Source organism: Oncorhynchus nerka, linkage group LG20 (genome assembly GCF_034236695.1).
Source record: "Oncorhynchus nerka isolate Pitt River linkage group LG20, Oner_Uvic_2.0, whole genome shotgun sequence".
Classification (NCBI taxonomy): domain Eukaryota; kingdom Metazoa; phylum Chordata; class Actinopteri; order Salmoniformes; family Salmonidae; genus Oncorhynchus; species Oncorhynchus nerka.
This window is the reverse complement of record NC_088415.1, coordinates 17,076,248-17,102,471: the sequence shown is the minus strand read 5'-3', so window position 1 is coordinate 17,102,471 and position 26,224 is coordinate 17,076,248. Positions and strand designations below refer to the sequence as shown.

The window sequence follows — 26,224 nt, the reverse complement described above, 5'->3', positions numbered from 1 at the left end:
GCAGTAATGTCTGCAGCGATTGTACCAGGAGCCATGGGGTGGGAGAGGCCGATGAACTCCCAGCTCTAGCCTCCATATCACGGCCAACTGTTCTATCAGTGCTCCGCGCACTGGCTGCTAGACAGAGAAAAAGAAAATGGCGCAGAGACTAAGTCCTAAACCCCCATTTCACTACTTTCGGCTCAAAAATTATACATTGTTGCACCACAACATAAACAAACAATGGTCTATTTGAGAAACACGATGTAAAGCGCTGCCAGAATTTCCCCTCAGATCGCAATATTATATACCGAAAGGGTAATTTTGAGGCCCTCTTTTTGAACAATAGACACAAGAGAGTGGAGGAGAAGGGACTTAGTCTCTGGGACGCCATTTCTGTCCTTTAAAAACTAACAGGAGTAGACGAATGAAGATTGGGACTTGATCACAAGCAAAACCATGATCAATCTTTTTTTTGACGTTAAAATCAACTTACCATTGGCTCGAGACCCAGAATTGACCTGCAAAATTTTAAAAATATATTAAATTAAATGTTTATATTTTCTGAATGCCGGTAGAAAGGAGAATGTCAAGTTTCATACAGGAAAATGTGAGAAATTCTACACAAAGCCCAGCAATTACTTGTATTATTTATAACAAAGTTACTACTTGAAAGACAACTAATGCAACTTGTTAACATTGCATGGATACAATCGATAGGCTTTCACATTAAATGTAATTTTATCATTATCTAGTCAACCAAACCAACTGTCACATAATGCAAATAACCAGCTACCTACATCTCGTTCAGCATAATAACACTACCTGCGAGTCTCTTTCACCGTGATCCCCGCTCATTGTCTTGTAAAGCCAAATGCACAAGTCAGAGATGCCCAAGGTAAGAAGATGAGGTTGACAGAGTAGTCTGGATACTGTGGAATGGAGTCGTTGCGCACTGGGCTAAGTCCGAATTCTCTGCAACTGCGCATGCTCGAATTTAAATAATGAAAAATAAATGTCTACTGTCCTGCATGGTTCCTCCCTACAATAGTTAAAGTTCCCTTATTTGTCGTAAAATCTCTCTATGATAGATTAACAGTAGGATATAGAGTATAGAAAATACTCCATTGTCAAACTGCACTTTTAAAAAAAGGGGACAGCACTCAGTCCTAACAAAATATTGTAAAATGGAACAATTCATGCAGCCATGTCAGCCACTTATGTGTGAACTTCTTTCACAGAATGTCAGTTCAACACATTAAAATAGGACAATTAAGTAGCAGAACATTTTATTAAGTTTCACAACATAATTATACAATTGAGACACCTTCAATTATCAGTCTTCACATGATTAATCCAGCATAATTGTTTAAAAACAAAACACATTCACGCACCCACAAACACACACTAGCTACAACCTCACATGATAGCTGGGACAAAACATCAACATAATTATTTTAAAAACAATTATCTGTACATGGTTATTTTCTCCATTGTGAATTCATAATCTGGGAGAAAATAAAGTAATTGAATGATTGACAGAAAAACACATTTACAGTTCACAGGGTTTCACTACTGTGGTCACTTAGACTTCCTTCTCTTAGCCTGGGTAGGACTGGCACCGGTTTCTGAAAGGCCACAGGAAAGAGAGGGGGACAAGTTTGATGAGACAAAGAACTTTAAAATAACAATTTAAGCTATGCAAGAGCAAGTTGTGTGAGAGAGTGTGCCCTCAGTGGGAAGTGTGTGTACTGTATACATGTGCCTGTGTGTACCTTTAGCAGCAACCACAGTGCTGGCTCCAGGCCTGGCTGGTCTCTTCCTCTGCGCGCTGTCTGCCACCGTTTCCTCCTCCACCTCCTTTTCAGCCCGCGAGCTCCGTCTGCTGGGACCTTTCGGCTTCTCCACGGCAGCCCTGATAGATTCCCAACAGAAAACAGAACAGGGGAGAAAGAGAAAAACAGGAGGTCATTTACAGAGATAATAATACAAATAGTAACTCTACAGTAGCTACTCAGTGAAAGTTCAGTTGGGAAAACCGCTTGGGGAATGGGCTGTTTTTCCTCGTCTACCACAGATACTGTCGTCCGTCTTCACCCCAAACAGTATCCGATAGATAACAAAATGGTGAACGCGACAGAGCTGCTGCGTGTATCCTGACAGTACTCACGCATGTAAATACATACCTTGGGACTAAGTTGACAGGAGTCTTTCTTTTCTTTGCCCATCTGTGATAGAAGTGGAAAAACAGAGGTAAACTAAAACTGTGACGATGCTGAACAAACATGGTTTTAGTCCGCCAAAATACGCTTAATGATTATAAATATCGCCAGAAAATATAAATCAGATATGGCCATATTCATATTGTAGACAAGATCTTATGGAGTGGTAGTGCTTGAGTTGTCTTTTGACATGCATTAAGTTTGGATATAGTTTGCATGCTAAGCATACATACCAAGTGCTGAGGCCACGTGGCTCATTGGGTTTCGCCATGTACCCCCCCTGCCCTGGCCAACCAAATAAACTCCCTGAGTTTCGGTAGAGTTACAAATGTCTAAGCATTTCTGTTTACAAACATGGCACTTACAGCAGACTAGGCCAAGTACTAAATACTGATGTTAACCTTAAAGGCAATGGAATATCCCAATCACCCCTGGCATGAAAAGTATTTGTTTATTAAAAAGAACAGGGTTTCATTTTGTTCATTTGAAATCTGTTTTGACAACCTCACCCTTGCTCAGTTACTGTGGCAACTTCTGCTGTAGAGGGAAAAAAACAAAAAAAAGGTTACTAAATATCACAGCAAAGGGCACATTATGTTCACAGCATACAGGGTATCATATAAAGCAGTGTTTCCCTTATGTGCATTTAGCAGTGGGGCACCAACGCTGTCAAATCGTGGCAGCCCTCCAAAAAATGTAATAATGTTTTATAGGGGGGTATGTAGAAAAGATAAATGGAGCAATATTTTTAAACAAGATCATCTTTGAGAACTAATAATCACCCCCCCAAAAAAAATATTGACAGTTAGGGAGAAGCTTAAATTCCCAAAATGTCATGGCATTGACTTTGTTATAATGCTCAAGTCACTCAGATAACATAAGAACAAGGCCTCAGCCATGGTAAAATGTGTATAATTGTAGGAAATTAGCTTTAAAAACAGTGAAATGTCTCTGCGGCCAAGAGAAGGGCCTATAAAAACCGCACCATTGGCAACGCCCAAACATATGTCACATGACATAGTTCAGGGAGTAGAATGTTAGCTAAACAGACTGGCAACCAGGCTAACACTGCTTTAGAATCTGTCCAAATAACCTTATTCATTATGATCTTAAAGGTAAAACTGATCCTAGATCAGCACAGCCTGCATGAATAACTTGCTCTAATGCATTTACATCTTATGGTTCCCTCATAATACATCACAATCTTAGCTTACGTTATGGATGTTCCCACCCGTCCTCTTAACAATATGCCATATCATGTCATTACCATGGCTGGAGCATCAACCACTTTGTTACAGATAAGTTAGTGTGACAGTACTTACCCATCTTCTCCGTAGCAGCAGGCTCCTCTTGCTGTAGAGGTTCAGGTTGGACTGACACTGGGAGAAAGGACATTATTATCAGTCAAACTTTGACATGTGGGGGGGATAAGTCACTCAATCATTGATTGATTTATCGATCAATATGTACCTGGGGTGTTGCCTGCAGGTGCTGGGGGCTCTAGTGGGGCTGGCTGGCTGGGAGGCTCCATGGCTATGGGGGCAGGCTGAGCCCCAGTAGGGGTAGGGGCCACTAGGGAGGATATGGCTGGGGAGTCACCGGGGGGGTTGTAGGGTCCAGGGACACCAGCAACAGGAGAGGTGGATGGGGATGGACTTGGGACTGAGGCTGAAGAAGGAGCAGGGAGAGACGTAGCAGGGGCAGTAGTAGGGGTTCGGGTGGGGACAGGGACTGACACTGGGGGAGGGGTGGTAGTAGTAGAGGCAGGAAGACAGGACTGGGCTGGTGCAGTAGGTTGCGCAAGGACAGGAGTTGGCGCTGATACTGGAGGAGGAGTGGTGACTTTCAGAGGAACAGCAGCAGCTGTGGTCCGAGTCTGTGCTCCAGACACTGTGGTCCGAGTCTGTGCTCCAGACACTGTGGTCCGAGTCTGTGCTCCAGACACTGTGGTCCGAGTCTGTGCTCCAGACACTGTGGTCCGAGTCTGTGCTCCAGACACTGTGGTCCGAGTCTGGATGACAGATGCAGGGGGTGGAGGGAAGGCATGAGGGGGCACAGCCCAGTTCGGCCCCCTCTGGGGCTGGGAAGTCACCTCTAAAGGTTGGACAGCCCGTGCTTCAGCAACCTGCTGGTAGTCTGGTCGATTACCCACTGGTGGTGCAGAGCCAGGAGCCTGGGCAGGCTTTCCCTGGGCAGGCAAGGGGGGGGACATAGGGCTCTTCCGGGTGCTGGCTGGGGCACCAGGACTGGAGCATGGAGGAGGGGACGCAAGGGGCTGTTGGACGGAAGACGAGGCAAACGCCAAGGCTGTGGGAGAGAGGCTGGGATGGGGGGATGGCTGCCCAACAGGTGGGCTCAATTTCTGGCCAGGGGGCGCCTCACCCGGGGTTTCTGACTTGGGAGTGCCAGGGCTTTGCTGCGGAGGACGAGGCAGAGTACTAACAGGGACAGGGGAAGCACGTCTAGTGGCCATCTGGACCTGCCCAACTAGCGTTCGGGCAGGCTGGTAGCTAGCCACACTGACCACAGCAGCCTGAGTCGAGGCTGGGGCTTGGGTTGGAGCAGCAGTGAGCTGGATGTTAGTGGTGGACACCTGTATGGGCTTTACCATGGTGACTGGCTGGGACACTACCGTGGCGTTGGGGGCCACAGACACTGTAGGGACCTGGAAGATGGGGGTACCGGTGTTAAACACAGGAGTGGTGATAAACTGGGGGTGGGGACCACGGGTCTGCTGGGGTCTGATGTTCTTTTTGGGCATTGCCACCATAGCTGAGATGATGGCTGGGGGGGCCTGGGGGGTGGGAGCAGGTGTGTAACTGATCTGGTTGGGGGAGATGGTGGCGGATGATGCAGGGATCGGCAGGACAGTGGGGACATTGGTCGAGGGTTTAGGGCTGGGGGTTGGTTTGGGGCCAACGGCAGGGTTTGGGTTAGGTTTGGGGCTTGGTTTGGGGCTAATGGCAGGGTTTGGGTTAAGTTTGGGGCTGGAGGTAATGCTAGGGATGGGACTACTGTGACTGACGCTGGCGCCCACACTGACGCTAAGACTAGGAGTAGGGTTTAGAGTAGGGCCGTGGGTAATGGTAGGATTTAAGTTAGGGCTAGGGGTGCTAGGCTTGAGGCTGGGGATAGAGTTAGAGTTTAGGTTGGGGCTGTCAGTTGGGTTAAGATTGGGGCTAGGGCCGGGATTAGCATTCAGATTGGTATTTGCATTGCGCTGCAGGTTAGGACTACCGACTGGATTTGGGAGTTTTGGGCTGGGGGTTGAGCTAGGCTTGGGTTTCGCTTCTGGCTCGTTCACAGCAGCAGTAGTAGCCCCCACATTCGAGCTCTGAAAAACACTGGATGGGTTCTCTGAAACTATGGAGGCTTTAGAGCTCTCCTTGCAGGCAGCATCCCCAGCAGGAGCACTCAGAGTGGGCCTGGGAGGCACGCTGGGGGTGGCTGCATTATCCAGCAGCTGGTTGAGGGAGGAAGGCACATCCCTGAGAGAAGGAGAGGCCTCAGATCCAGACGCCTGCTGAGGAGTGCTCTGTACAGGCTGCCGCTCCACTATCACCACTGTCTGCTCCAGCCCAGCTTTAGCCTCCTGAGGAGTGGCTACACGGGGGCTAGCCATCCGTGGGGCGGAGAGCTCCCTCAGAGGCTGGGGCATCTGCCGGTGCTCTACACCTGTCATTCCCTGCCCTTCCCTGGGCATCTCAGCTGGGTTACCCTGTATCACCTGGAAGGGGGTCTGGATCTGCTGGGACTCTAGGCCCACCCCCGCTGCTGGTGGGAGAGTGACTGGGCTAGGAGGCACTGGGGTGGGGCTCAGCATCATGGTATGCCCTGTCTGGGGGTTGACCATCTGTTGCTGGTGAGAAGGGGATGCGAGGGTGATTTTGGTCCACTTCTGCCTCCCTGAGCTGGGGTTAGTGACTTTGCGGCTGGAGGCAGGGCTGGATCTGCGGCCGTTACTTGGATTGGCCCTTTTAGCCTGACCTCCTCCAGGCTGCTTGTCCGGTTTTCCCTGGCCCGAGTTGGCAGCTCCACTGCCTGTAGGGAAAGACTGCTGACCGTTGTTAGAGTTACCTACACCACTTCCGTTGTTGCTGGGCAGAGTTAGGCTGGGAGGGGCCTGCCCTATGGCTTTGAGAGTGGTGGGGTTGAGCCCACCCTGCTGGTCAAAGCCCCGGCTAAGGTTGGGCTGCCTGGGGGGCAGAGGGATGTTGATCTTGGGGGGGAACAGGCCTGCGATGGAGGCATTCAGCCTCTCAGGGGAGAGGTTGATCTCAGAGGGCTCAGTGCTGGGAGGACGATTGGTTGGGGTGAGAGGATGGTGGTAGGGCCTGGGACTGGCTCGGTTGGGTGTTTTGGGCCTGGAGCTCTGGGAAGTTGTGGGGACATTAGGGAAGTGGAGGCCTGGCATGGGGCCACCCTGCTGGGGCTGAGGGGGCATCTGCTGCTGGGGACTGGCTCCAGGGTGCTGGGACGAGGGGCCTGGGCCTTGCTTCATCATGTGGGCATTGGGGCCCTGGTTCACCACCATCTGTTGGGCCCCGTTACCAGGCGGCATCCCCATCTCCTGGCCCCCGGGTCTGTCTTGCAGGGAGTTGGCCGCTCCAGGGGCCTCCTCAGCCCCAGTACCCTGCCCTGCCTCGGGGTGAGACATCCTTCTGGCTGCCCCAGCCATCTACATAGGTAGAGCAAGAGAATACTTTATTTATACACAGAGGAATTCATTATCCCACACAGACAAATTCAACAAGCATAGAACATTCACAAGACAATAACAATAAATATGATATATAAAAATGTCAAACATCCAGATAGTGGGTCCAACCTGTGGATTGACCATGAGGGGCATCCCTCTGGGTTTGTCTGGAGAGGGAGGCACTCCTCCGTGCCCCTGGAGGTTGATCATGACAGGCATGTTACCCTGTTGGGAACCGGGTGTTCTCTGGGCCTCCCCGGGATTCAACATGCCCCTGGGGGGGTGCTGCCCGCCTGGAGGGAGGGGCATCCGGCTCTTAGCCTGCTCCTGCTGCATCTTCATGATCATCAGCATCTGTTGCTTTAACACAAGAAACCAGTTATCTAGATGATCCATAGTCCAAATGGAAAATGTGTCTTTTCACCATATACACAAATGCAAGGCTGAAAGCAACAAGTACACATTGGCAGTAGATTATACCTGTTGCTGCTGCTGCTGTTGTAGCTGATGAGGGTGCATCTGTGGCTGGACTTGAGTCGGACCCTGAGCTCCAGCCACCCCCTGCTGCTGTCCAGGAGGAACCTGCAGTCCCTGCATCTGCTGCTGTTGTAGTTGTTGTTGCATTTGCTGTTGTTGCAGCTGTTGCATTTGCTGTTGTTGCATATGCTGCATTTGATGCTGTTGTTGTTGCTGCTGTTGTTGTTGTTGCTGTTGTTGCTGCTGTTGTTGTTGCTGCTGTTGTTGTTGCTGCTGTTGTTGTTGCTGTTGTTGTTGCTGCTGTTGTTGTTGCTGCATGAACTGCATGGGCACCTGCTGTAGGACTCTCTGGTCTCCAGGCTGACCTGGGAAACCTGACATGAGAGAAAAGGAGCGATCGAAAGCCAATCAACTATATAGAACAGTGTGAGTAAGCAAACCAAGAAGCATTCAAATTGCATACCTGCAGGCCTGTTGCTGAAGTCTGAGAGTTTGGGTCCGGAAGGGTCCATGCCCACTCCCTGTTCCCCACTCAGCCCTGGCAGCTCTGGGTCCTCCAGGCCAGCCCCCACATCCAGACCCCTGAGGAGAGAAGAATAGCGCAATGACAAACCATGTCCAATAACAAATACCTTGAGCAAATATATACTTAACAAAAATATAAAACGCAACAATTTCAAAGATTTTTGTGAATTACAGTTCAAATAAGGAAATAGGCCCTAATCTATGGATTTCACATATGCCCACCCACTGAGAGCCATGCACACCCACTGAGAGCCATGCACACCCACTGAGAGCCATGCACACCCACTGTGGAGCAAGGCCCTGCAAACAAAGAGTTTTTCCCCACAAAAAGGATTTATTACAAAGAAAAATAAATCTAGAACCACATTGGTGGTGGCTTATGGTAGAGAAATGTACATTCTCTGGCAACAGCTCTAGTGGACATTCTTGCAGTCAGCATGCCAAGTGCACGCTTCCTCAAAACTTGAGACAACTATGGCATTGTGTTGTGTGGCAAAACTGCACATTTTAGAGTGACCTTTTATTGTCCCCAGCAAAAGGTTGTACCTGTGTAATGATCATGCTGTTTAATCAGCTTCTTGATATGCCATACCTGTCAGGTGGATGGATTATCTTGGTAAAGGAGAAATGCTCACTAACATGTATGTAAACAAATTTGTGCACAAAATTTGAGAGAAATAAGCTTTTTGTGCTTATGGAACATTTCTGAGAACTTTTATTTCAGCTCATGAGACCAACACTTTACATGTTGCGGTTATATTTTTGTTCAGTATAGTTTTTAATTTCAATTAAATCCAGCTGCTTACCCTAGCCCCTCGACCGGCTGCTGTCCCTCCCCTACTTTGGGCTTCTTCTTGCGTGGTGGTTTCTTCTTCTTGGGTTTGGCCTGGCCAGGTCCTCCAGCCGCCTGCTTCCCCCCAGGCCCAAATTGACTGGCAGAGATGTCACTCTGAAGCAGGTTGACCAGGAGAGGACTGGTTAGCGTCACATCCTTGTTCACTGGAAACCCCCCTGCCTGAGCACACGGCCCTCCCATGGGCATCTGACCCCCAAACTGGGGGTTGAAGTTCATCCCATGACCAGGGAAGTGGCCATTGCCCACCTGCATATGCTGAGGGACTCCAATTCCCATCATGCCTTGTTGCTGAACCTGCATGTCCGGGAGCATCTGTTGGACACCGCCCATGTCGCCTGTAGCACCGCTGGGGTCCCCGAGAGCGTGTGGGTGTTGCTGTGCCGCCTGTTGCTGCTGCTGTTGCAGCATGGCTTGTTTTTGTTGGAGCTGCTGCTGCTGCTGCTGTAGCTGCTGTTGGACCAGAGGATGACCACTGGGGAGTCTCATCTGTTGACCCTGCATACCCATGGCCTGGTTGGGGTTGCCGCCAATGGGGACCTGAACAAATTAAGGAATGAGCGAGTGAAATAATACTCTTTAATGCTACCCAGAAGTAAAATTTGTGGATGGTTTTCCACCGTGCAAATAAAAAAGGAAAAAAAGTAATGAAATACCTGTTGGGGCTGCTGGGTCATCTGTTGTTGCTGCTGCTGCTGCTGTTGTAGCTGTTGTAGCTGCAGTTGTTGTAACTGTTGGAGCTGAGCCATTTGCTGCTGCTGTTGATGCTGCTGCTGTGGAGTCATTTGTTGCTGCTGTTGGCCCACCTGAGGCTGCTGGAACTGAGCCATGTTACCAGGCACGTTAGGAGATGGACCCCGCATCATCTGACCAGGCATGACCCCGGCTTGACCTTTCAACCCAAACGCCTGCTTGTTTCCTTGCATTTGTTGCATCTGTTCCATCATGGAGTTTTGCTGTTGTTGTTGTAGGAGCATCGCCTGGTGCCCCGGCCCTCCAATCATCTGGCCCTGGCCCTGCTGTGGCATCAGCTGTTTGGGTGGGGTCATGCCTCCTCTCTGCCCTGGGTTGAGGGGTCTGGAGAGGACTGTCTGCCCCTGACCCCCACCTTGGACCATCTGGCTGGGGGACGAGGACACGGGCTGGCCCTGGAGGTCCATCATCTGGGACTGGAGGCCTGGCTGGGGCTGGCTCATACTGGGCCCAGAGTTTGTGCCTTGGGGCTGGCCAGCCATGCCACTGTGGAGACCCATGACGTTGGGCTGGGAGTGGGATGGACCCTGCATGGTGTTGGGGGTGGAGGCTGACGACTGGGATCCTGAAATCAGATTGTGATAGAAGAATGACACTGACGAATGCAGTCTAAATCATATCACTGTGTTATCTGCTCTTAAGCATTTTTCTATGGTATACAGTATGTCTGAAAGGTATGTGCTGATCTATTCTTGGTCTTGTACCTGTGTGGGCCATAGTCTGGCTGCTCTGGGGCTGGGGATTGGCTCCTCCCCCTGGGGTTCCTGGGGCACTAGTCACCTGACCCTGGGCAAAGTTCTGGTTCCCTGAGACGCTAGGGAACCCCATGGGCAGACGTTTGGGCATGCCTGTGATCAAACATCACCATGGGGAACTTCATCAGCCCAGCTAACACGGTCATTATAGTGAGTCTGTATTACACTAACTGTCTGAGTACTATTTTGAGTTAAGAGTGAATTGTGATACCAGTAGGGCCAGGACAATACCAGTATCATGATACACGCTAGTATGTGGCAAAGAAAGAAAACACGAATCAGATATCATTTCTTGAGGAAAACATCCCCAATGTTGGAAACAAACGTTGTCATCCAGAATCACAAATGTATTTTTCACGCTATAGCACACAACATTTTACATACAGCAGGTTTTTAAAAGGACCAAAGTGTTATCGGTTTCATGTTTTCATTTTTGCCATGGAAAGAAATATTGAAATACAGTCACATTTCTAGTTAACAGCAATTCTAACTACAAAGGTAATAACACAGGAGATCATCTGTGGCCATGAAACAAACATACTCTATGAAAGTGAATGAATCATTTGTAGTCATCCACAATGGTTTAGCTTCTTACCTCCCATTCCTCCTTGATGAACCTGAGGTCCAGGTTGCCCATGTTGGGGCATTCCTATGAACCCTTGCTGCATGTTACCCTGCTGTCCCATCACCACCCTGCCCGGTGAGCCCACCCCTTGAGGGAAACCCTGTGGGGTCATAGATCGCGGGCCTAGCTGGGCCTGACCCATCATGGGAGGAGTCCCTGGAGAACCCTGCTGGAAGGGGGAAGATGAAGACCCAGGGGACTTGGCTGTGAGGTTACCCTGAGGCCCTGCTGATGGAGGCAGATGAGGTCTAGGGAGTCCTGCCACCCCTCCAAGCACACCTTGGGGACCTTTAGGTTGGGGCGCTGCAAATTGACCAGCCCCTGACTGCTGCTGTTGCTGTAGCTGCCCCATAGCATTAAACACCTGGCCAGCCTGCTGGCTACCAAACGGGTACGGAGGTGGAGGGTGGCTGGGGGTCTGCACCGTAGCCAGGGAGGGGGGACGTTGGCCCATCTGGACTTGGGGAGGCGCCTTCCTCCAGGCTGCTGGGCCCATGGGTCCTCCCTGAGCTGGAGGGGGCTGGAGGACCCCTGAGGGGAGCTGGTTCCAGCCGGAGGGTACGGGCATCTGGCCGGAGGGATTGAAAGGGGGACGGGGGCCACCAAGCTGGGAGAGCTGGGCCTGTTGCTGAGCCTGCTGCAGCTGCTGGAGGGCGGCTGGGTTGAGCTGCCGCCCTGCCTGCATGACCTGTGGTCAAAATACAGCCTTTATAAATGCAATCAACTCCTGATACCGTTGATCCTTTCATTACTTGGTAGTATTGATAGTGATTATAAACACATGGTTATTGTTGAGCTCCATTAGTGATTATATACCTGAATGTGGTGAGCAGCCTGGGGGGGCATGGGGCCTTGGCTGTGGGGGCCAGCCTGGGGGGGCATGGGGCCTTGGCTGTGGGGGCCAGCCTGGGGATGCTGAAGCTGCTGCTGTTGTAAGGACATCATGGGGTCCATTGCATCTGAAGGAGGGGAAAAACACATCCATGTTCACTACCTCTGAACAAGTTGCATATATTCTGGATCCGTGAATGAGTTAACTGGTTGGTTATTAAGCAAGTATGTCCTCACCAGTCTGCGAAGGGGGTCTGGGGTGCATCTGTCCACTGCTGCTGGGGACCATGGCCTGGCCAGACATACCGGGGCCAGGGGGGACCATCGACGGGTTGCTCATTCTCATGCCTCCTACGAGAGATTATAGGGCTTGACATGAACTTTTTTAGCCACCTGTCCTACTCATCTGAAGGACCTCTTTTTTTTTATTATCCAAAAGCTCATGTCACTTGGCTCACATCAACACCATTATCACAGAAACCCTAGACCCACTCCAATTTGCATACCGCCCCAACAGATCCAGATGCAATCTATATTGCACTCCACACTGCCCTTTCCAACTTGGACAAAAGGAACACCTATGTGAGAATGCTGTTCATTGACTACAGCTCAGCGTTCAATACCACAGTGCCCACAAAGCTCATCACTAAGCTAAGGACCCTGGGACTAAACATCTCCCTCTGCAACTGGATCCGGGACTTCCTGACAGTCCGCCCCCAGGTGGTAAAGGTAGATAATAACACATCTGCCACGCTGATCCTCAACACAGGGGCCACACATGGGTGCGTGCTCAGTCCCCTCCTGTACTCCCTGTTCACCCATGACTGCATGGCCAAGCACAACTCCAACACCACCATTAAGTTTGCAGACGACACGACAGTGGTAGGCCTGATCACCGACAACGATGAGACAGCCTATAGGGAGGTGGTCAGAGACCTGGCAGTGTGGTGCCAGGACAACAACCTCTCCCTCAATGTGATCACGACAAAGGAGAAGATTGTGGACTACAGGAAAAGGAGGACCGAGCACACCCCCATTCTCATCGACGGGGCTGTAGTGGAACAGGTTGAGAGCTTCAAGTTCCTTGGGGTCCACATCACCAACAAACTAACATGGTTCAAGCACACCAAGACAGTCATTAAGAGGGCACGACATAATCTACTCCCCCTCGAGACTGAAAAGATTTGGCATGGGTCCTCAGATCCTCAAAAGTGCTACAGCTGCACCATCGAGAGCATCCTGACTGGTTGCATCACTGCCTGGTACGGCAACGGCTCAGCCTTTTAGGATTATCATCAACTAGCGTGGTTTACTAATATGACTAGGATTATCATCAACTAGCATGGTTTACTAATATGACTAGGACTATCATCAACTAGCATGGTTTACTAATATGACTAGGATTATCATCAACTAGCGTGGTTTACTAATATGACTAGGATTATCATCAACTAGCATGGTTTACTAATATGACTAGGATTATCATCAACTAGCATGGTTTACTAATATGACTAGGATTATCATCAACTAGCATGGTTTACTAATATGACTAGGATTATCATCAACTAGCATGGTTTACTAATATGACTAGGACTATCATCAACTAGCATGGTTTACTAATATGACTAGGATTATCATCAACTAGCATGGTTTACTAATATGACTAGGATTATCATCAACTAGCATGGTTTACTAATATGACTAGGATTATCATCAACTAGCATGGTTTACTAATATGACTAGGACTATCATCAACTAGCATGGTTTACTAATATGACTAGGATTATCATCAACTAGCATGGTTTACTAATATGACTAGGATTATCATCAACTAGCATGGTTTACTAATATGACTAGGATTATCATCAACTAGCGTGGTTTACTAATATGACTAGGATTATCATCAACTAGCATGGTTTACTAATATGACTAGGATTATCATCAACTAGCATGGTTTACTAATATGACTAGGATTATCATCAACTAGCATGGTTTACTAATATGACTAGGATTATCATCAACTAGCATGGTTTACTAATATGACTAGGATTATCATCAACTAGCATGGTTTACTAATATGACTAGGATTATCATCAACTAGCATGGTTTACTAATATGACTAGGACTATCATCAACTAGCATGGTTTACTAATATGACTAGGATTATCATCAACTAGCATGGTTTACTAATATGACTAGGATTATCATCAACTAGCATGGTTTACTAATATGACTAGGATTATCATCAACTAGCATGGTTTACTAATATGACTAGGATTATCATCAACTAGCATGGTTTACTAATATGACTAGGATTATCATCAACTAGCATGGTTTACTAATATGACTAGGATTATCATCAACTAGCATGGTTTACTAATATGATTAGGATTATCATCAACTAGCATGGTTTACTAATATGACTAGGATTATCATCAACTAGCGTGGTTTACTAATATGACTAGGATTATCATCAACTAGCGTGGTTTACTAATATGACTAGGATTATCATCAACTAGCATGGTTTACTAATATGACTAGGATTATCATCAACTAGCATGGTTTACTAATATGACTAGGATTATCATCAACTAGCATGGTTTACTAATATGACTAGGATTATCATCAACTAGCATGGTTTACTAATATGACTAGGATTATCATCAACTAGCATGGTTTACTAATATGACTAGGATTATCATCAACTAGCATGGTTTACTAATATGACTAGGATTATCATCAACTAGCATGGTTTACTAATATGACTAGGATTATCATCAACTAGCATCGTTTACTAATATGACTAGGATTATCATCAACTAGCATGGTTTACTAATATGACTAGGATTATCATCAACTAGCGTGGTTTACTAATATGACTAGGATTATCATCAACTAGCGTGGTTTACTAATATGACTAGGATTATCATCAACTAGCATGGTTTACTAATATGACTAGGATTATCATCAACTAGCATGGTTTACTAATATGACTAGGATTATCATCAACTAGCATGGTTTACTAATATGACTAGGATTATCATCAACTAGCATGGTTTACTAATATGACTAGGATTATCATCAACTAGCATGGTTTACTAATATGACTAGGATTATCATCAACTAGCATGGTTTACTAATATGACTAGGATTATCATCAACTAGCATGGTTTACTAATATGACTAGGATTATCATCAACTAGCATGGTTTACTAATATGACTAGGATTATCATCAACTAGCATGGTTTACTAATATGACTAGGATTATCATCAACTAGCATGGTTTACTAATATGACTAGGATTATCATCAACTAGCATGGTTTACTAATATGACTAGGATTATCATCAACTAGCATGGTTTACTAATATGACTAGGATTATCATCAACTAGCGTGGTTTACTAATATGACTAGGATTATCATCAACTAGCGTGGTTTACTAATATGACTAGGATTATCATCAACTAGCATGGTTTACTAATATGACTAGGATTATCATCAACTAGCATGGTTTACTAATATGACTAGGATTATCATCAACTAGCGTGGTTTACTAATATGACTAGGATTATCATCAACTAGCGTGGTTTACTAATATGACTAGGATTATCATCAACTAGCGTGGTTTACTAATATGACTAGGATTATCATCAACTAGCATGGTTTACTAATATGATTAGGATTATCATCAACTAGCATGGTTTACTAATATGACTAGGATTATCATCAACTAGCGTGGTTTACTAATATGACTAGGATTATCATCAACTAGCGTGGTTTACTAATATGACTAGGATTATCATCAACTAGCTATGGTTTACTAATATGACTAGGATTATCATCAACTAGCATGGTTTACTAATATGACTAGGATTATCATCAACTAGCATGGTTTACTAATATGACTAGGATTATCATCAACTAGCATGGTTTACTAATATGACTAGGATTATCATCAACTAGCATGGTTTACTAATATGACTAGGATTATCATCAACTAGCATGGTTTACTAATATGACTAGGATTATCATCAACTAGCATGGTTTACTAATATGACTAGGATTATCATCAACTAGCATGGTTTACTAATATGACTAGGATTATCATCAACTAGCATGGTTTACTAATATGACTAGGATTATCATCAACTAGCATGGTTTACTAATATGACTAGGATTATCATCAACTAGCATGGTTTACTAATATGACTAGGATTATCATCAACTAGCATGGTTTACTAATATGACTAGGATTATCATCAACATAGCATGGTTTACTAATATGACTAGGATTATCATCAACTAGCATGGTTTACTAATATGACTAGGATTATCATCAACTAGCATGGTTTACTAATATGACTAGGATTATCATCAACTAGCATGGTTTACTAATATGATTAGGATTATCATCAACTAGCATGGTTTACTAATATGACTAGGATTATCATCAACTAGCATGGTTTACTAATATGACTAGGATTATCATCAACTAGCATGGTTTACTAATATGACTAGGATTATCATCAACTAGCATGGTTTACTAATATGACTAGGATTATCATCAACTAGCATGGTTTACTAATATGACTAGGATTATCATCAACTAGCGTGGTTTACTAATATGACTAGGATTATCATCAACTAGCGTGGTTTACTAATATGACTAGGATTATCATCAACTAGCGTGGTTTACTAATATGACTAGGATTATCATCAACTAGCGTGGTTTACTAATATGACTAGGATTATCATCAACTAGCATGGTTTACTAATATGACTAGGATTATCATCAACTAGCATGGTTTACTAATATGACTAGGATTATCATCAACTAGCATGGTTTACTAATATGACTAGGATTATCATCAACTAGCATGGTTTACTAATATGACTAGGATTATCATCAACTAGCATGGTTTACTAATATGACTAGGATTATCATCAACTAGCATGGTTTACTAATATGACTAGGATTATCATCAACTAGCATGGTTTACTAATATGACTAGGATTATCATCAACTAGCATGGTTTACTAATATGACTAGGATTATCATCAACTAGCATGGTTTACTAATATGACTAGGATTATCATCAACTAGCATGGTTTACTAATATGACTAGGACTATCATCAACTAGCATGGTTTACTAATATGACTAGGATTATCATCAACTAGCATGGTTTACTAATATGACTAGGATTATCATCAACTAGCATGGTTTACTAATATGACTAGGATTATCATCAACTAGCATGGTTTACTAATATGATTAGGATTATCATCAACTAGCATGGTTTACTAATATGACTAGGACTATCATCAACTAGCATGGTTTACTAATATGACTAGGATTATCATCAACTAGCATGGTTTACTAATATGACTAGGATTATCATCAACTAGCATGGTTTACTAATATGACTAGGATTATCATCAACTAGCATGGTTTACTAATATGACTAGGATTATCATCAACTAGCATGGTTTACTAATATGACTAGGATTATCATCAACTAGCATGGTTTACTAATATGACTAGGATTATCATCAACTAGCATGGTTTACTAATATGACTAGGATTATCATCAACTAGCATGGTTTACTAATATGACTAGGATTATCATCAACTAGCATGGTTTACTAATATGACTAGGATTATCATCAACTAGCATGGTTTACTAATATGACTAGGATTATCATCAACTAGCATGGTTTACTAATATGACTAGGATTATCATCAACTAGCATGGTTTACTAATATGACTAGGATTATCATCAACTAGCGTGGTTTACTAATATGACTAGGATTATCATCAACTAGCGTGGTTTACTAATATGACTAGGATTATCATCAACTAGCATGGTTTACTAATATGATTAGGATTATCATCAACTTATCATCAGCATGGTTTACTAATATGACTAGGATTATCATCAACTAGCGTGGTTTACTAATATGACTAGGATTATCATCAACTAGCGTGGTTTATCTAATATGACTAATATGACTAGGATTATCATCAACTAGCATGGTTTACTAATATGACTAGGATTATCATCAACTAGCATGGTTTACTAATATGACTAGGATTATCATCAACTAGCATGGTTTACTAATATGACTAGGATTATCATCAACTAGCATGGTTTACTAATATGACTAGGACTATCATCAACTAGCATGGTTTACTAATATGACTAGGATTATCATCAACTAGCATGGTTTACTAATATGACTAGGATTATCATCAACTAGCATGGTTTACTAATATGACTAGGATTATCATCAACTAGCATGGTTTACTAATATGACTAGGATTATCATCAACTAGCATGGTTTACTAATATGACTAGGATTATCATCAACTAGCATGGTTTACTAATATGACTAGGATTATCATCAACTAGCATGGTTTACTAATATGACTAGGATTATCATCAACTAGCATGGTTTACTAATATGACTAGGATTATCATCAACTAGCATGGTTTACTAATATGACTAGGATTATCATCAACTAGCATGGTTTACTAATATGACTAGGATTATCATCAACTAGCATGGTTTACTAATATGACTAGGGATTATCATCAACTAGCATGGTTTACTAATATGACTAGGATTATCATCAACTAGCATGGTTTACTAATATGATTAGGATTATCATCAACTAGCATGGTTTACTAATATGACTAGGATTATCATCAACTAGCATGGTTTACTAATATGACTAGGATTATCATCAACTAGCATGGTTTACTAATATGACTAGGATTATCATCAACTAGCATGGTTTACTAATATGACTAGGATTATCATCAACTAGCGTGGTTTACTAATATGACTAGGATTATCATCAACTAGCGTGGTTTACTAATATGACTAGGATTATCATCAACTAGCATGGTTTACTAATATGACTAGGATTATCATCAACTAGCATGGTTTACTAATATGACTAGGATTATCATCAACTAGCATGGTTTACTAATATGACTAGGATTATCATCAACTAGCATGGTTTACTAATATGACTAGGATTATCATCAACTAGCATGGTTTACTAATATGACTAGGATTATCATCAACTAGCATGGTTTACTAATATGACTAGGATTATCATCAACTAGCATGGTTTACTAATATGACTAGGATTATCATCAACTAGCATGGTTTACTAATATGACTAGGATTATCATCAACTAGCATGGTTTACTAATATGACTAGGATTATCATCAACTAGCATGGTTTACTAATATGACTAGGGTTTATTATCATTATCAACTAGCATGGTTTACTAATATGACTAGGATTATCATCAACTAGCATGGTTTACTAATATGACTAGGACTATCATCAACTAGCATGGTTTACTAATATGACTAGGATTATCATCAACTAGCATGGTTTACTAATATGACTAGGATTATCATCAACTAGCATGGTTTACTAATATGACTAGGATTATCATCAACTAGCATGGTTTACTAATATGACTAGGATTATCATCAACTAGCATGGTTTACTAATATGACTAGGATTATCATCAACTAGCATGGTTTACTAATATGACTAGGACTATCATCAACTAGCATGGTTTACTAATATGACTAGGATTATCATCAACTAGCATGGTTTACTAATATGACTAGGATTATCATCAACTAGCATGGTTTACTAATATGACTAGGATTATCATCAACTAGCATGGTTTACTAATATGACTAGGATTATCATCAACTAGCATGGTTTACTAATATGACTAGGATTATCATCAACTAGCATGGTTTACTAATATGACTAGGATTATCATCAACTAGCATGGTTTACTAATATGACTAGGATTATCATCAACTAGCATGGTTTACTAATATGACTAGGATTATCATCAACTAGCATGGTTTACTAATATGACTAGGATTATCATCAACTAGCATGGTTTACTAATATGATTAGGATTATGTCTTTGGCTGCTGGACAATAAAATAACACTGACTTGAAAACCAATAGAACATGCTGGTTTCAATGTCATAAGTGTTTATAAAATAATCCCAACATTTATGTGGTCATATTTTAGCCTAAGATACTTTGAAACAAGGTAAGACATGCTTTTTATAAAATGACAAAACATCCAGGTTTTAAACAATTAAATTCATGGTTAAATAGTTTCAACATGATGACCGCCTCCGCTCAGATTTAAGGTGGGTGATGTGCAGTGCACAACAGGCACTGTCCTTGACTCTCCGGTCTTGTGACAGAGTCACGCTAAAGGCTGAAGCCTTGATTCTCTCGACATACTTGAGGCACAGTTTATTCATACTACTATAGCTGACCCAGTGTACTGTATGTGACAATAAAACATATATATTTGTCAAACATAACTGGTGTTTAGCCTATATTTAAGTAATTAAAAGTCTCATTAAAGTGTGGCTACATTTTCTGGCACCTCCCTCATGTCAGCATGGGGTTGGACATGAGGCTGTAGCAGATATGCACATCACCTACAATTTGACCTGTAGGCCTTTTTATTTATGTACATGAAACATTTATTTCAATATTATTCCAATGTTGGCCTACAGGGTAAAAGTTAGATATTGTGATTTGTGAGTGATATATATATATTTTTTTACTATTCGGACAACAAATCTATATTCTTCTTGTCCGACTATTTGTCTTACTTGTCCTGGACAAGAGGACAATAGTTAATGTCAAGCCCTGGATTGGTATGGAGGTTGGTTTATATTTTAACAACTAAAAGATGAACAATGAATGTATATAGTTCAACTTGTTACGTCCCCATCCTGGGCCAGTATGACATAATATGAGTGTTAGGTACCTGGGCCTGGTTGTCCTGGGAATCCAACATCCATCCTTAGCTGTCCGGGCGCGCCGATTGGTCCGTTCACCCTGACCTCCTGACCTCTGTTCTGCCCCATGGCCACATTGATGGCTCCTTCACCTGGACGAAACAAAAACAAACATTAACAACAATCAGGGTCTAAGTACTTTTCTGGATGCTTATTATAAAATAAACTATCACTTTTGGGCCTGATCATAGCAGCAGCAATGACTATCTGCGTACTGTACATACCTTCTATCTGTACAGAGAGGATGCCCAGGTCTCGGAGCTGCTGCTGGTTGTTCTGGGCCAGCAGCCTGAGGCGCTCCGCTGCTTCCCGGGGAATGTTAAAGGTGACGCGCACACTGTTCCATGGCTCCACATGCTGGGGCTGGAGTCTATCAGAATCTGGTGAGGGATAAGACCGAGGATGAGAGGTACACTATCACAGTTCATTTTCAGCTTAGAAATAATACAGAGGTCTGAAATGATGGCTTTCAAACATTGAATGTATCCTGAAAATAGTTTGACAAAGTAGGAAACTGTTTAACCATTTAGAAAGGTGCACCACGTCACCACCCATTACTAACCTAGTTCAAGCATACTAGGCATCCCGTTAAGGATGTTGTCAAGTTTCTCTTGTAAGTCCTCGTCATCCATATTTCCTCGAAAGGCAACAAAGATCGTGAAATCCCCCTCTCCGTCTCGCTCTCCAACTCCATCCTGCCGGTGCGAGATGTCATTGCCACGGTGACTGCCGGCATCTTCTCCGACTCCTGAGTCCCGGTCAGAATCTGATTCAGTGTCCCCATCTGGGACTGCTGTCCACTGGGGAAGCTCCAATGGGAGATGTTGATGTGCCATCTTCCCCTCTCAGTAGGACTGGCGTGGGGAAGACTGGAGTCGTTTATGCTATGGAACCAAACAAGGACTTTATCTTCCATGATATACCCAATTGAGACAAATATTGTAAGTTATATGAAAATGTATGCCATGTAATTAAATCTACTTGCAATAGAAAGGCCATAAGAAAGTGTCAATGAACAGTTCCAGTCAAGTTTGGACACATCTACTCATTCAAGGGTTTCTCTTTATTTTTTCTAATTTGTAGAGTAATAGTGAAGACATAACTATGAAATAATACATATGGAATCATGTGGGAACCAAAAAAAAAAAAAAGTGTTAAACAAATCTAAATATATTTGAGATTTTTCAAAATAGCCACCCTTTGCCTTGATGACAGCTTTGCACACGCTTGGAATTCTCTCAACCTGCTTCACCTGGAATGTTTTTCAAACAGTCTTGAAGGAGTTCCCACATATGCTGAGAACTTGTTGGCTGCTTTTCCTTCACTCTGCGGTCCAACTCATCCCAAAACATCTCAATTGGGTTGAGGTTGGGGGATTGTGGAGGCCAAGTCATCTGATGTAGCACTCCATCAATCTCCTTCTTGGTAAAATAGCCCTTACACAGCCTGGAGGTGTGTTAGGTCATTGTCCTGTTGAAAAATAAATGATAGTGGGACTAAGCCCAAACCCGATGAGATTGTGTATCGTAGCAGAATCCTGTGGTAGCCATGCTGGCTAAATCTGCCTTGAATTCTAAATAAAAATCACTGACAGTGTCACCAGCAAAGCACCCACACACCATCACACTCCGTTCACTTACTCGGAGTCTCGCAAAGACAGCGGTTGGGACCAAAAATCACATTTCCACTGATCTAATGCCCATTGCTCATGGGTTGGCCCAAGCAAGTCTCTTCTTATTATTGGTATCCTTTGGTAGTGGTTTCTTTAGAGCAATTTTACCATGAAGGCCTGGTTCAAGCAGTCTCCTCTGAACAGTTGATGTTGAGATGTGTCTGTTTCTTGAACTCTGTGAAGCATTTATTTGGGCTGCAATTTCTGAGGCTGGTAACTCTAATGAATTTCAATTGAAGTTCTTGACATTTTCCAGATTGACTGACCTTCATGTCTTAAAGTAATGATGGACTGTCGTTTCTCTTTGCTTATTTGAGCTGTTCTTGCCATAATATGAACTTGGTCTATCTTCTGTATACCACCCCTACCTTGTCACGACACAACCAATTGGCTCAAATGCATTAAGGAGGAAAGAAATTCCACAAATGAACTTTTAACAAGGCACACCTGTTAATTTAAATGCATTCCATGTAACTCTCATGAAGCTGGTTGAGAGAATGCCAAGAGTGTGCAAAGCTGTCATTAAGGCAAATGATGGCTACTTTGAAGAATCTCAAATATCTTTTGATTTGTTTAACACTTTTTTGGTTACTACATGAGTCCATGTGTTATTTCATAGTTTTGATGTCTTCACTATTATTCTACCATGTAAAACATTGCAAAAGTAAATAACTTTGAATGAGTAGGTGTGTCTAAACTTTTGACTGGTACTGTACATCAAATATAAAGTCTTGACTTGTTACAGATTTGATGAGAGCAAGGACATAGATAGGCTCACTAAAACTATACAACAAGTGGCCTAACACATACATTTAAACAGCATGACCTTGCAAACACAAGCAAGGAAGTGTCAAGATATTTTTTGACCACAATTATGGATAACAAATTACTGACCTTGATTCTATTTGTTATGAAGGCAACAAATATATGTACAGTATAGTATATTGGAACTGTATATAAATCCTGAACAAGTTACCTATGTTGCTGGGTTGTGACTACATCATACCCCAACCCAAGATGTAGTCTTAAGGAGCATACCGTTACTCCTTAAAAAGGTCCAAACTCCACCTAAACGTGAATCGGTTCTCACATTGCAATATTGTTCTAGAAACATAAAGCCCTTTACTTCATATCACATCAAAATAATTTCACAAATGTAAAGTATACACTTACTGTATTCAGTGGAGGCTGCTGAGGGGAGGACAGATCATAATAATGGCTGGAACAGAGTAAATGGAATGGCAACATGGAAACCATGTGTTTGATGTATTTGATACCATTCCACCAATTCTGTTCCAGCCATTATCATGAGCCCATCCTCCCCAATTAAGGCGCTACCAACCTCCTGTGTTGTGTGTACACTGTTTTCAACAGATTTATCACAGTTGCAGCCCACAGTATTTTTCTATGACAACACGTTTCTCTTCAGTTACACACAGGTGTTTGGATCATGCTAAATAGCAGTTCGCGAACAATCCCCCACAACGAGTTTGATGAGCAGAGTAAACACAGGCTATAACATGGAGATATGACCGTGTGGAAACACTAATAGCCCTATAAAATTGTGTATCAATTTAAATTGTTTATTTTTTTCCCCATCTCGCTGATATGAAAGATAAGATTATTGTGCTTCCAAAAACATACTGCAAGCGATGCGTTCAATCCAAGTGTAGGGACTCTGGATGTCGATTAAGGCAGCCCCCTGTACCTCTCTGATTCAGATGGGTTGGGTTAAATGCGGAAGACACATTTCAGTTGAAAACGTTCAGTTGGACAACTGACTAGGTATCCCCCTTTCCCTTAATGTAAAGAAACTGAGTCATGAACAAGGGCTAGTAGTACCCATGTAGTACCCTAGTAGTAACCATGAGAATACCCCTGGTAATTGTTGTTCAATGTAGCTAAGATAGCTGCCGATGTTGTTAAAAGTTTCGGGAGATGTTAATTTACTGTATATCAAACAGTCTTTTTGGTTATAATTAGCTAGTTACAAAGATGTTTATCACAATCATTAACATGTCAGGTAGCGTTAGCTTTAAGCTATCCTACCTAACTTGAGTTAACGAACACAAATGCAATGGCTAAAGTAAAACACCAATAATAACTAACTATCTAGCGACATAATTCAAAACAACAAGCATTGTTTTAGCAATAACTAATAAGAAGACCCCGACTACAAAATATGTAAAGCCACAGCACTATCTGGCAAAAGCGATTAAATAATTTCCTCGATTGGCTAAGGCGGTAATCAGAACGATTGATTGCAAGGCCTTCGCTAGCAGGTCATTGACGAAGAAGACCTGGCTTGACAAGCCTGCATAGTGCCGCGCTAGCAAGCAACAAAAAACTTGTAGTTGTCGAAAATGAACGTTAGAGATCACCGAAAAGCCTATTGATTACAAAGTTTACACCACGACACACAGCTGAGCAAAAAAACAATGAAGGCCTTAACAGCTAGCTCTGGCTAGCAAGATCCAGTAGTTAGCGTTTAGCATTAGCTAGCTACACGTCTAACAGCTAAACACTATGCAACGGTTAGATGGCTAGCTTGATCATGCGTATTAAGTTACTTCATCATATTCGTCCCGGTTACTGCTACTTATATCTAGCTAGTTACAACTGCTAGCCAAATGTTAACAGGAAATATAACAATGCAATACTTACTAGATAAATCCATTAGGGAGAAAGTCCAATGATGTAATATCTGATAGCTAACAAAACATGAACCGGGGAACAGTGGTAACCAACACCGAAACAGGAGAGGCTTTCCAATCCGATTCCGACGAGATTTTTTCTTTCGGTTTTCTCTGTATTCTCAAAAAGAGATACTCGCATATTTACGTCGTAATTCTTTGTGAATATATTCTGCGTTTAAAACGTAGCGTACGACCCACGGACTGTCGATGCTGTTTTTTGATTGGACCATTATCTTACTAAAATACGCTATTTGTCTTACTAAAATACGCTATTTGCGGTGGTGTTTGTGTAGCTGGAGTTGGTACCGTCAAGAGAGGAAAAGGCGAAACTAGAGTTTTACTCCGCCCAAAATCTGTCCATGAAAATAATAACCACAAAGTGAGATATTTTTGTATGGAGGTCAATCAGTGTCGAACCAAAAAAAAAAAAGATTTTTAAATTTCATACGTGAGGCCATAAAGAGCCCCTCTAGTAATTTAATAGGATAAACCCCTCAAAATTCAGCATGGATTTAAAATGGCAGCAATATTGGTCAGGGAGAAATCCAAATCCGTCTAATTGTAGTTAATGGCAGTAGAGGCATAATCCTGATTTTAATTATGCAGGAAAATAAAAGTAAGGCATGTGATATTACAGAAATTGTGTAAGATATGTCATATAATTATAAATACAGTTTATAGGGGGCTTATACCAACTGTATGTACACATATCCCTTATTAAACTATATGTAAACAGACAATACGTTTCAAAATGGTTGTTTTCTTGGAAAGCTGTGAGTTCTATTATATGACACAATATTAGTACTTGCTGCACTTACAACTTGTCTAAATCCTATCATCAACAGATTTCAGCCAGTGTGTGGCTGTGGATTGACTACAATGTTTGAATAAATGTTGGTATATTTGAATGTTGCCAGTTAATTAGAAAAACTATATGGAATAATTCCTCTAAAACTGTCTGGCTAGCTAGCTAATAAACATACAGTGCAGATACATTCTTCAAATTCTATGTTTTACCCTATCTTATCACAGCACTGCAAACCATGGTTGACCGACTCCCTGACCAAAATGGATGACCTTTATCCCATCATAAGAAGGTTCATGTCTATTCTAGTATTCTAATTCATATTTTTATGAGTAAAGCTTATTTGATCAAATACAAGTTCCATAATGGTTAGGTTCTTACCAACGCAATGACATAAGTACATTTCAGCAACTTTGAAAAAATGTTGTTGGAGTTGTCCTGGTAGTTCATGCCCTCT

The 26,224-nt window shown here is 42.9% G+C and overlaps 2 protein-coding genes across 5 annotated transcripts in view; both read right to left on the bottom strand.

Moving 5' to 3' along the window:
• Positions 1–926, bottom strand: part of LOC115101854 (DNA topoisomerase 1-like) — a 40,203-nt gene extending 39,277 nt beyond the window's left edge. Inside the window, exons 1-2 of the mRNA XM_065005277.1 lie at positions 805–926; positions 476–500 (exon numbers count right to left, since the gene is read on the bottom strand). Of these exons, the coding sequence (XP_064861349.1) occupies positions 476–500; positions 805–837 (58 nt within the window). The 5' untranslated portion in view covers positions 838–926. The remainder of the gene's footprint in view (positions 1–475; positions 501–804) is intronic.
• A 325-nt stretch (positions 927–1,251) lies between these two features.
• On the bottom strand, positions 1,252–25,213 carry LOC115101997 (nuclear receptor coactivator 6-like). Of its 4 annotated transcripts, none has more exons than XM_029621473.2 (19): positions 24,931–25,213; positions 21,157–21,478; positions 20,819–20,974; positions 20,564–20,686; positions 11,957–12,070; positions 11,705–11,847; positions 10,859–11,576; positions 10,213–10,356; positions 9,412–10,073; positions 8,709–9,295; positions 7,841–7,959; positions 7,381–7,751; positions 7,030–7,260; positions 3,672–6,879; positions 3,524–3,580; positions 2,711–2,735; positions 2,166–2,207; positions 1,755–1,894; positions 1,252–1,607 (listed from the first exon to the last, which is right to left on the bottom strand). In XM_029621473.2, the coding sequence occupies exons 2-19, from the start codon at positions 21,428–21,430 to the stop codon at positions 1,561–1,563; spliced, it is 7,161 nt and encodes a 2,386-aa protein (XP_029477333.2). In that variant the 5' UTR covers positions 21,431–21,478; positions 24,931–25,213; the 3' UTR covers positions 1,252–1,560. The 4 variants fall into 4 exon arrangements, with proteins under 4 accessions (XP_029477333.2, XP_029477332.2, XP_029477334.2 ...); XM_029621472.2 differs by having other exon boundaries at positions 2,711–2,738; positions 24,931–25,211; XM_029621474.2 differs by having other exon boundaries at positions 2,711–2,738; positions 7,030–7,254; positions 24,931–25,210.
• Positions 25,214–26,224: the final 1,011 nt, after the last annotated feature.

Coding starts and splice junctions, on each gene's coding strand:
- LOC115101997 (XM_029621472.2), bottom strand. CDS start 21,430: ATGGCACATCAACATCTCCCATTGGAGCTTCCCCAGTGGACAGCAGTC. Junction 11,848..11,956: donor CAGACCCCCTTCGCAGACTG/GTGAGGACATAC, acceptor CCCCTCCTTCAG/ATGCAATGGACCCCATGATG. Junction 3,581..3,671: donor ACCTGCAGGCAACACCCCAG/GTACATATTGAT, acceptor CCTTTCTCCCAG/TGTCAGTCCAACCTGAACCT.